This window comes from Schistocerca cancellata, chromosome 10, assembly GCF_023864275.1.
Source record: "Schistocerca cancellata isolate TAMUIC-IGC-003103 chromosome 10, iqSchCanc2.1, whole genome shotgun sequence".
Classification (NCBI taxonomy): domain Eukaryota; kingdom Metazoa; phylum Arthropoda; class Insecta; order Orthoptera; family Acrididae; genus Schistocerca; species Schistocerca cancellata.
The window spans coordinates 222,416,745-222,429,438 of record NC_064635.1 but is presented as its reverse complement, the minus strand read 5'-3'; the positions used below and the strand labels follow the sequence as shown (position 1 = coordinate 222,429,438).

The window sequence follows — 12,694 nt, the reverse complement described above, 5'->3', positions numbered from 1 at the left end:
GCCGTACCGCAGGTGCAACCACAACGGAGGGGTATCTGTTGAGAGGCTAGACAAACATGTGGTTCCTGAAGAGGGGCAGCAGCCTTTTCAGTAGTTGCAGGGGCAACAGTCTGGATGATTGACTGATCTGGCCTTGTAACATTAACCAAAACGGCCTTGCTGTGCTGGTACTGCGAACGGCTGAAAGCAAGGGGAAACTACAGCCGTAATTTTTCCTGAGGAAATGCAGCTCTACTGTATGATTAAATGATGATGGCGTCCTCTTGGGTAAAATATTCCGGAGGTAAAATAGTCCCCCATTCGGATCTCCGGGCGGGGACTACTCAGGAGGACGTCGTTATCAGGAGAAAGAAAACTGGCGTTCTACGGATCGGAGCGTGGAATGTCAGATCCCTTAATCGGGCAGGTAGGTTAGAAAATTTAAAAAGGGAAATGGATAGGTTAAAGTTAGATATAGTGGGAATTAGTGAAGTTCGGTGGCAGGAGGAAAAAGACTTTTGGTCAGGTGATTACAGGGTTATAAATACAAAATCAAATAGGGGTAATGCAGGAGTAGGTTTAATAATGAATAAAAAAATAGGAGTTAGCTACTACAAACAGCATAGTGAACGCATTATTGTGGCCAAGATAGACACAAAGCCCATGCCTACTACAGTAGTACAAGTTTATATGCCAACTACCTCTGCAGATGATGAAGAAATAGATGAAATGTATGACGAGATAAAAGAAATTATTCAGGTAGTGAAAGGAGACGAAAATTTAATAGTCATGGGTGACTGGAATTCGTCAGCAGGAAAAGGGAGAGAAGGAAACATAGTAGGTGAATATGGATTGGGGGGAAGGAATGAAAGAGGAAGCCGCCTTGTAGAATTTTGCACAGAGCATAACTTAATCATAGCCAACACTTGGTTCAAGAATCATAAAAGAAGGTTGTATACCTGGAAGAATCCTGGAGATACTAGTAGGTATCAGATAGATTATATAATGGTAAGACAGAGATTTAGGAACCAGGTTTTAAATTGTAAGACATTTCCTGCGCAGATGTGGATTCTGACCACAATCTATTGGTTATGAACTGCAGATTGAAACTGAAGAAACTGCAAAAAGGTGGAATTTAAGGAGATGGGACCTGGATAAACTGAAAGAACCAGAGGTTGTAGAGAGTTTCAGGAAGAGCATAAGGGAACAATTGACAGGAATGGGGGAAAGAAATACAGTAGAAGAAGAATGGGTAGCTCTGAGGGATGAAGTAGTGAAGGCAGCAGAGGATCAAGTAGGTAAAAAGAAGAGGGCTAATAGAAATCCTTGGGTAACAGAAGAAATATTGAATTTAATTGATGAAAGGAGAAAATACAAAAATGCAGTAAATGAAGCAGGCAAAAAGGAATACAAACGTCTCAAAAATGATATCGACAGGAAGTGCAAAATGGCTAAGCAGGGATGGCTAGAGGACAAATGTAAGGATGTAGAGGCTTGTCTCACTAGGGGTAAGATAGATACTGCCTACAGGAAAATTAAAGAGACATTTGGAGAGAAGAGAAACACTTGTATGAATATCAAGAGCTCAGATGGCAACCCAGTTCTAAGCAAAGAAGGGAAGGCAGAAAGGTGGAAGGAGTATATAGAGGGTTTATACAAGGGCGATGTACTTGAGGACAATATTATGGAAATGGAAGAGGATGTAGATGAAGACGAAACGGGAGCTAAGATACTGCGTGAAGAGTTTGACAGAGCACTGAAAGACCTGTGTCGAAACAAGGCCCCGGGAGTAGACAACATTCCATTTGAACTACTGATGGCCTCGGGAGAGCCAGTCATGACAAAACTCTACCATCTGGTGAGCATGATGTATGAGACAGGCGAAATACCCTCAGACTTCAAGAAGAATATAATAATTCCAATCCCAAAGAAAGCAGGTGTTGACAGATGTGAAAATTACTGAACTATCAGTTTAATAAGTCACAGCTGCAAAATACTAACGCGAATTCTTTACAGACGAATGGAAAAACTGGTAGAAGCCGACCTCGGGGAAGATCAGTTTGGATTCCGTAGAAATGTTGGAACACGTGAGGCAATACTGACCTTACGACTTATCTTAGAAGAAAGATTAAGAAAAGGCAAACCTACGTTTCTAGCATTTGTAGACTTAGAGAAAGCTTTTGACAATGTTGACTGGAATACTCTCTTTCAAATTCTAAAGGTGGCAGGGGTAAAATACAGGGAGCGAAAGGCTATTTACAATTTGTACAGAAACCAGATGGCAGTTATAAGAGTCGAGGGGCATGAAAGGGAAGCAGTGGTTGGGAAAGGAGTAAGACAGGGTTGTAGCCTCTCCCCAATGTTATTCAATCTGTATATTGAGCAAGCAGTAAAGGAAACAAAAGAAAAATTCGGAGTAGGTATTAAAATTCATGGAGAAGAAGTAAAAACTTTGAGGTTCGCCGATGACATTGTAATTCTGTCAGAGACAGCAAAGGACTTGGAAGAGCAGTTGAACGGAATGGACAGTGTCTTGAAAGGAGGATATAAGATGAACATCAACAAAAGCAAAACGAGGATAATGGAATGTAGTCAAATTAAGTCGGGTGATGCTGAGGGAATTAGATTAGGAAATGAGACACTTAAAGTAGTAAAGGAGGTTTGCTATTTGGGGAGTAAAATAACCGATGATGGTCGAAGTAGAGAGGATATAAAATGTAGACTGGCAATGGCAAGGAAAGTGTTTCTCAAGAAGAGGAATTTGTTAACATCGAGTATAGATTTAAGTGGCAGGAAGTCGTTTCTGAAAGTATTTGTATGGAGTGTAGCCCTGTATGGAAGTGAAACATGGACGATAACTAGTTTGGACAAGAAGAGAATAGAAGCTTTCGAAATGTGGTGCTACAGAAGAATGCTGAAGATAAGGTGGGTAGATCACGTAACTAATGAGGAGGTATTGAATAGGATTGGGGAGAAGAGAAGTTTGTGGCACAACTTGACTAGAAGAAGGGATCGGTTGGTAGGACATGTTTTGAGGCATCAAGGGATCACAAATTTAGCATTGGAGGGCAGTGTGGAGGGTAAAAATCGTAGAGGGAGACCAAGAGATTAATACACTAAGCAGATTCAGAAGGATGTAGGTTGCAGTAGATACTGGGAGATGAAGAAGCTTGCACAGGATAGAGTAGCATGGAGAGCTGCATCAAACCAGTCTCAGGACTGAAGACCACAACAACAACAACAACAATGAAAACAACAGTCATGCTGAATCTAAAATGCTGAAAAACTTACCTATTGTTTTCATCATTTCAGCAAAGAAACTTTCATTCCAATTTAACAAATTAGCAAAGCCACGCTGCATCTGTGCGCTTTTTTTGTCTATTTCTAAGCCGATGTCATGGCTGATGCGTGAAATTTCTAGCTCAGTAGACCTAAAAAAAACAACCACAGAAATGAATGATTAACAGGGTAAAGTGTGTATTTATCAAATTATACATTATGTCTCCTACTGCCTGTACGATGGATGACCACCAACATTCCTTTGGGAATCACCAACTCATTGAACCGATTCAAAGAGAACCATTTTACTTAAGAACTAACATTTAACATTAATGAAGAAACATGTTTATTTTATTTTAAATCTAATATTTCACTACGCAATAAGTGAGAATTTACTTTCAAGTTCTTTTGCAGTGGTCATTTCTGCTATGAGCTGTTTGAAATTTGGTTGATAATTAATTAACACAGTTCACATCAGTTCACTTAAATGTACACCAACCTGTTCATGTTGATACTCCGATCAGACTAACCTCAAGTACTACTATATAGCTTTTGATACAGTTTTAACTGACATATCAATGAAAATGATCGATTTTGGAAAGACAATGTAAATGGGATAGACAAAAAAAATCTACACACCAGGCAGCAGCAAGAAAACACATATAGAAACGTATTTACATTTGCAAGCTTTTGGAGACTGTCGTGCCCTCTTCTGGAAGAATGGCGGAAGGAGAAGAAAGAAGGGTGAAGGAAAAAGACTGGTGAGGTTTAGGAAATGGGAAGCGTTTAGAAAAGTCACCCAGAACCCTGGGTCTGGGAAGTCTCCACTGACCCAGGTTCCAGGTCACTTTCCTGACTTACCTAAACCCCATTTCCTAAACCTCGCCAGTCCTTTTCCGTCAACCCTCTCCCTCCCCCTTCAATCCTTCTGCCAGAGGGAGCCACTGGCTCCAAAACATTGTAAATTTAAATACACTGATGAAAAAACTTCAAAACACGAAGAAGGAGATGCGCAACAAATAAAAGTTTGCAGGCGTGTTTCTCCATCCAAAAGATGAAGTCGGAAATTTCACAACAGTCGCATAAGAGTGGCACTAGCAGTGTCACTGTAAGGATGCAAATCAGGTTTGCTTTAAATACATACTGTAACAGTTGCGAGCATTAATTATCTTTGAGATTAGATGTGGTGAGCTGATGTTAGTCAAGAATACCTGTGAGGCAACAAAGTCGACATTATCAGTACCTCAATGTGATTAAGTGAGATCGTTTAATAGGACTGTGTTTGGCATATGGCTCTGGTGAATCGTACTGTATCTCCAGCAGCAATCTTAGGAGCAGTTGGCACCACAGTGACACAACGAACTGTTACAAGTCAGTTATTTCACGGACAGCTCCAAGCCAGATGCCCTGTAGATTGCATTCCACTGGCCCCAAACCACCGCCATTTGCCATTTCAGCAGTGTCAAGTGAGAGCTCATTGGCAGGCAGGGTGGAGGCCTGTTGCTTATTCTCACAAAACCTGGTTCTGCCTCAGTGCCAGCGATGGCTATGTATAGGAGACCAATTGATGGCCTGCAATCAACCTGTCAGCATAATGGGAACAGTGGACCTAAACCTGAAATTATGGTACGGGGTGCAATTTGTACATCAATCTGGTGATTTGACATGTTGTGCCACTACTTCCTAAAGAGCATTCCAAGAGATGTTTACTGACAGGATAATGCTCACTCCACACACCACTGTTGTAATCCAACACAATCTCCAGAGTGTCGACATGTTGCCTTGACCTGCTCAATTACCAGATCTCTCCCGCATCAACCATGTATGGGACATCATTGGACAACAACTACAGTGTCATCCACAAGCAGCATTAATTGTCCCTGTATTGCCCGATCAAGTTCAACAGGCATGAAAATCCATCCCACAAACTGACATCTGGTACATGTACGACACAATGCACACAGTTTGTGTGCTTGCATTCAACATTGTGGCAGTTACATCAGTTATTAATGTTCTAGCATTTCAAATTTGCAATGTATTATCTCGTGCTTACATTAACCTATTATCTTGCAATGTTCATCACTTAAATACAGGGTGCATCAAAAAAATGTACACACACTTTGAAGCGTCATAGAAAATTTATTTCCCGTTCTACAATGTTAAATTTCTGGAAATGGAAAGCTTGAAGTCCAATTGGAAAAATAAATGTACTTTGCAAATGTGATTAATATTCAAACTGGTGGCCTTCAGCAGCAATACATTTCCGAGTACGATTCACCACTGATTCCGTATATCGTACCAAAGTGTCCAATGAGATTTCTGTGCACACTGCCTGAATCTCATTCCAAAGTGTGTCCAGGTTACATGGTTTACGTTTGTACACTTCATCTTTTACTGTGCCCCATAAAAAGAAATCCAGCTGCGTCAGGTCTGGAGAGCGTGCAGGAAACTCGATTGGTCCCCTGTGTCCTATCCACTGGCCTGGCACATTGTGATCCAGGTATGCTAGTACGTCCCTATGATAGCGCAGCGGGGCGCCATCTTATTGGAAATAAAACTCACTACTGTATAACGCACAAATGGCACGGAATATGGAGTCAGCAAGCATTGTTAAGTACGTTTCTCCAGTAACAGTACCTTCAAAGTGGAAAGGCCCAATGAGTCCCCTTGCAGACAAACCACAAACACATTTACACCAGGCAAATTCACAGCCTTTTCAACTGCAATGTGAGGATTATCTTCAGCCCAGTACACATAATTGCACCTATTGACAGTTCCACCGAGTTTGAATTGGGCTTCATCCGACCAAATTATGCTACCCATAAATCCTAGTTCACGTCTCACCATCTCCTGAACCCATTCACAAAATTCTAACCTTCGATCTGGATTGTTGTCACTTAGCTGTTGCACCAGCCTTGGAATGTACACACGAAACTTGCCTTTCTTCAGAATGCGTAGCACACTACTAGCACTCAAACGAATTTCCGCCATGTTGCGGTTACTTCCTTGCCATTGCTGCCACCTGTTGAAGAAACATAACACTACTTTCTCACAGATATTTAACCTTGTAGAATGGGAAATAAATTTTCTATGACAGTTCAAAGTTTGTATACATTTTCCCCTGTATATTATCTAGACAAATGTATTCCTGAAATTTTGTTACTCTACATTAATTATTTTTTTGGTGGTGTGATTTTTCCCCATCAGTGTACCTTTCTATGTTCTCCTGTTGCCACACAGTAAGTATATTTTATATCTATCCCTATTACATTATAGTTTTTACTAATAGACTGAAGGTTCATGTATGTAATTTATTACCACTAAGCCTAATGAGTCATTCAGTCATAACTACATTTTATTTACACATCAAGTTCCCTACGACCAAATCTCTCCAAGGTCATGGGACGTGTCAGTACATGAAATTACAACATAAGAGTAATAACAGGTAAAAATAAAATGTTTATGAACCCAAAAAAAGTCAAGCCAGAAGTTTAAATAAATGCAATCAACAATACAACAAGAATCAGTTTAATTTTTCAAGGAACTCCTCGACAGAATAGAAGGAATGATCCATGAGGAAATTCTTCAGTTTTGATCTGAAAGTGCTTGGATTACTGTTAAGATTTTTTAATTCTTGTGGTAGCTTATTGAAAGTTCACCACTTATTGCAAAAACCGTGCATTTCTGAGCCAAAAGTATCCTTACAGAATGGGAAGAGTTACCCCAAAATATAATACCATATGGCATAAGCAAATGAAAATAAGCAAAGTAGACTAATTTTCATGTCGAACAATCACTTACTTGAGATACTGTTCGAATAGTAAAAATGGCAGCATTAAGTCTTTGAATAAGATCCTGAACATGGGCTTTCCACGACACTTTACTATCCATCTGAACACCTAGAAATTCAAACTGTTCAGTTTCACTAATCATATGCCCATTCTGTGAAATTAAAAAATCATGTTTTGTTGAATTGGGTGTTAGAAACTGTAAAAACTGAGTCTTACTGTGATGTTTCCTGTGTGAAGCCAGAGCAGATTGCTAGTTCACTAAAAAGGCAAAATGTCTCGAAATAAGATTAACAAAAATGCAGCTGAATTACTCCTTATAAATCTGTGCAAGAACACTGATCCCGAAGAAATTTAAGTACTAATAGTGGATACAAACAAATCATGTAGCACTTCACACTGGCCTACTGCCAGTAAATGATTTTGTTGCAGAGGTGGTATCAAAAATCTCTAACTTAGCCACTTTCCTTGAAAGTATGAAACAATATTTCAAAACTGTAGAGTGAACTGTTAAGCTTGGTGAAGTATTTGCACTGCCTGATTTTGCAGAGAATTGCCCATTTGTTTCCAGCCAAGATTTTCACCCAGAAAACAGTGAAGCTACTGTGCATCCCGTCTGGCCAGATACTCTAACAGATAAAGCAGTATAGGGTCTTATGGTCATGCAATAAGAAACAGCCCTGAGAATACAACCAGTCAGGGTGATGACATCGAACTGCTTGTCACAAATATTACAAAACTTTGATGTAAAGACAGTGGTTCACTGTTGGACCTGGAGGTACATACTTATGTTGCACTGATCTTTTACTATCGAAGAACATGATGATCACTGTCTTTGTTCTCAAAGGCTGGTGATCCAGGACTCTGCCATTCGGCACTTTGACGTTTTGGGTGAGGGTCTTACTGGTAGCACCAACTTTTATCGCCAGCAATAATCTTGGACAGAAATGTAGGATCACATCTGGCTCTATACAGTAGTTCAGCAGAAATTGTTTTTCTTTCCTCTTTTGTTTGTTTGTTTGTTTGTTAGTGTGTGAAGGACAAGTTTTGCATTAAGTTTCCTTTTCCCTAAATCTTGCTATAAAATCTTATGACACACAACATGGTTCAAATTAAGTTCTGATGTCACACTCACAGTTACATGACGGTCTTCTTGCAGTAACTGTCTCACACGCTCCACATTTGCATCAGTATGCACTGTGGACAGGCGACCAAGGATCATTTTGAACTGAATCTCCACCTTCACGAAACCTGTGCAACTCAAAAAAACGACTTCTTGAAAGTCTCTCTTCTGCATATGCTCAGTTAATTACTGTCCATATTTCACTAGGAGTTTTCTGAGCTTAAATCAGAAATTAATGTTCACTCTTTGCTCACAATCAGCATCCATCGTGACACCATAACAATGTGCCAAGACCCAAACAGTGTGTCGCTGAGAACAACTCTGCTGCCTAGTGAGTGGCCAAAGTCATTTCCAGGATGCACAAATACCAGGTAACATAAAAACAATGTTTGTTCCTTCTTAGTATCGTAAACTCAGAAATAAAACTTTTCTGGCGAAGGCAGTACTTTAGAAGCGAGTCTGTAGTCCAATACAAAAAATTGTAAGAATTTCACAACGCCGTCTGATCACCTAGCAGATTTTGGTGTAAAATTCTGAGTGAAACTTTATTGCAAGAAGCCACAGGAAATCTGCATGTGATGGAATTAGAGACACTGTAATATGACTCGCCTCGCGAGGTAGACTGGGGTGCTCAAAGGATAACCAAAGCCTCACAACTCAGTATTTACACAAATTCTGTGGTTTTGTCAACCCCCCCCCCCCCCCCCCTTCCATGAGGCCTGAATTTAATGAGCTAGAGCTTTTCGGGGAGAAATGTTTTCTTTGTCTTCAAGAGTTATTGGACTAAGTGAAAATTACCAGTGTATATAAATGCAGGCAGGTGACATAATTGAAAACTGGTTATATTTTGACAGGAACATAACCTGACATTTTCAAGATCTGTGGTAATGTCCTATGGGACCAAACAGCTGTCATCGGTGACATTTTCAAGACAAAACTGCAGCAAGAAAGTGCTGGCAAGGTGATTTAAAACCTCTGTTTGAAGAGAAACTATAGAAAGATAAAACACACACTGTAAACACTAGCGCCATCACAAACCAAAGACGACCGAGCCGGAAGTTATAGTCAGTGAAATTAATAATCAACGGGTGAAGTAGCATTAACTCTATCCCTCTGTTTCTTGACAAGGGAGAGAACATGATTCCACTCAGAATTTAAACAAAAACCACCATCTGTATTTATAAGGTTACTTGCTAATATGATTTCAACAGCCTCCTTAGTAACACTATCCAGTGAACATGAGCAGATTTGCTCAGCTGTTATAGAAGCATGTGTGATGCTTATGCTCAGTACACTTATCCTACAGAGTCCCTATGGTCTGACCAATATATGACATGCCATACCTGCAAGGGATATGGGAGACACTTGCCCTACACAAACCAAGATTGTACTTTATGGGACCAAAAAGGACCCTGATCTTAGAAGGTGACCACAGAACACATTTCACCTCATGTTTCCATAACATACGACCAACCCAGTTTGAAATGCTCCCTCTATATGGCAAAAAGGCCATAGACTTTTTGCTATCTCAGTATTACTATCACTCACCCACTGCACAGCTAGTCGATACTGCAACACACATGTGCTCTGTCTTCCACTGTAGCCATTCTGATAAAAGGTGACTTCAAGATGGGGTAACTCAGGGTACCAGGTGGCATGGGCACCATGAACCAAGACAAGAAGCTCCTCTTCACATAGAGCCGTATGCTGACAACTACCAGCCTTCTGATAGAAGTCTGTGTGAGTAGGCTTCCTATAAATGCCATGTCCCAGCATACCATCTATCTTCCTCCTATCTAAAACATCTTGCAAGAGAAGACTGCTATCCTTTTCCATCTCCATCATGAAGCAAATAGTTGGGTGAATTAAATTCAGGTTTTCCAAAAAGTTATTCAAATTCTCACTGCCATGAAGCCATACAACGAAGGTATCATCTACACACCTGTAAAAACACTCAGGTTTCAAAGGTGCCGACTTCAAGGCATGTTCCTTAAAATTTTCCATAAACGAACTGGCAATAATAAATGACAACAGGCTTCCCACCGCAACTCCATCCATCTGCTCATAGTACTGGTCATTGAATAAAAAGTAAGTTGAAATCAACACATGTCAAAATAGGTTCATTAATTCAACAACAACCAAACCAAACTTAATCAAATGTACCGAATCAGGCAGAGAACCCCAAGCGAAAAGAGATAGCACATAAAAACTTATTATAATATCAGTTCATTCACACACCTTCTCTCTAACAAATGCAAGCAGTCCACCGAGTTCTTGATGTGATGCTTGCAGCAACCTACTATAGGGACTAACATACTGGCAAGGTACATTGTATGTCAGCCTGCCAATGTTACTCACAACCGGACAAAGAGGAACTCCTCCTTATGAACCTTCGGAAGGCCATGGTGTACAGCACAATACAAATTGAGACTCCTGATGGTCTGCGATAAGAAACTTTTCTTCAGGAGGTTTACTCTTCTCTTTTAGGTGGATCAGCACCAATACTGCGATACTCTGACTCATATAGTAAACACTGCATCTTTTGAATGTACTCCCACTTGTCCAAAACAACAGTAGCATTGCCCTTGCCTGCAGGTAAAATAACAATATCCGGATAAACTAAGTGAACATAAAGCAGTCCTCTCAACTGCTGTGATGATATTCTCAGGGGGATGCGACCAGTCAACACACAACATGCCTCCTTCCTGGGCTCCTCTGCAACATCAGGAGGTACTCTAAGAACAGCTTGTTGATCAGAACTAATAAAACAACCACTGGCCAAGGCTTGGGCGTCAGTGCAAAATTAAATCTTTTCCTTGCACCGGTAAAGGTGCATCATCAAAAACTAAATTTCTCCGTAAGCTTTATCACAATACATTGAGATGTAATATTAGACTTTGTAACGAGACATCCCCCTCTAGTATTACTTTTCCCCAACAGTAGTTGTCGATACCAGTATCATTTTCGAATTTTAGACAGATCAATATTATCTCAGTTGCTTTTATGAAAACTTTCAAATAATTTTACACACAGTATATTATATTTCAGAAAATAATGACTTCATAAAATATTTTAGTTTTGATGTTCCAATCGATAACTACTAGTTCTGAATGAACAGTTAATTTTTTTAAGATAGATCTGAAATTATAAATTATTTGCACACTTAAAATGCGTATTATTAATTACGCAATCCTGTACTGTTTACTAAGTTTATTTCTGGATTCATTTATGAAATAGTAATCGAAATTAATAATGTAACAAAAACTAGTAGGAATTCATTTGTTAAGAAAAATTATAAATCCTTTGGAATATTGTTGTTTCCACACAGTGTGAAAGTCATAAGCTCGCCTCTGATGTGATCAGACGTAGTTTTGTATAATAGGTGCGAACAACGTAACTTCAGCTTAGTTAACATGAAAGCTCAAAAACGTGTACGATATACTAAAATGTGAGAAAATCAGTGTAAAATATATTCACGCAAAAAATTCTGCAACAACAATCTTCCAATTTATTTAGTTCAAACCTACTGTGAGGACCTAATGTTAGATTTTCAGCTTCAAGAATCAGACCCCTAGACAAGAACAACTGGAGCCATCTCATCATGGCAAGCTAAGTAAACTCTAAAGTTTATGGTAATCTTCGCTTCTCTCACATCTTCATAAAAGACTTTGCTTATTAATTACTTGGAGTGGGCACTGTTTGATGTGGACAATAGATGGAAGGAAGGCAGGGGGAGATTAAAACTTACAGCTTTTTTTTTTTTTTTTTTTTTTTTTTTTTTTTTTTTTTTTTTTTGTGGGGGGGTTTAAGGGCGCTCAACTACTGAGGTCATTAGTGCCCAGTCACAATTGTTAGAGCACATAGAATCTAGTAAAACTCAAGGGGGGGGGGGGCACCAGAAAGTTCTTACAAATTTTGGGAAGAAGGTAGAAAATTCACAAACCCAATCATCCCGGCCGTCCCATTGTAGCTGGTTTCCAAGCCCCCACAGAACGCATCTCTGCCTACGTAGATCAACACCTTCAACCCATTACATGCAGTCTCCCATCCTTCATCAAAGACACCAACCACTTTCTCGAACGCCTGGAATCCCTACCCAGTCTGTTACCCCCGGAAACCATCCTTGTAACCATTGATGCCACTTCCTTATACACAAATATTCCGCATGTCCAGGGCCTCGCTGCGATGGAGCACTTCCTTTCACGCCGATCACCTGCCGCCCTACCTAAAACCTCTTTCCTCATTACCTTAGCCAGCTTCATCCTGACCCACAACTTCTTCACTTTTGAAGGCCAGACATACCAACAATTAAAGGGAACAGCCATGGGTACCAGGATGGCCCCCTCGTACACCAACCTATTCATGGGTCGCTTAGAGGAAGCCTTCTTGGTTACCCAGGCCTGCCAACCCAAAGTTTGGTACAGATTTATTGATGACATTTTCATGATCTGGACTCACAGTGAAGAAGAACTCCAGCATTTCCTCTCCAACCTCAACTCCTTTGGTTCCATCAGATTCACTTGGT

The 12,694-nt window shown here is 40.1% G+C and overlaps 1 protein-coding gene across 4 annotated transcripts in view; it reads right to left on the bottom strand.

Annotated features, from left to right (window-relative positions):
* Positions 1 to 12,694, bottom strand: part of LOC126106807 (replication protein A 70 kDa DNA-binding subunit-like) — an 84,251-nt gene that overhangs the window by 32,015 nt on the left and 39,542 nt on the right. For all 4 annotated transcript variants that reach the window (XM_049913199.1, XM_049913198.1, XM_049913201.1 and 1 more), the window contains exon 6: positions 3,271 to 3,410. In XM_049913199.1, the coding sequence (XP_049769156.1) occupies positions 3,271 to 3,410 (140 nt within the window). The remainder of the gene's footprint in view (positions 1 to 3,270; positions 3,411 to 12,694) is intronic.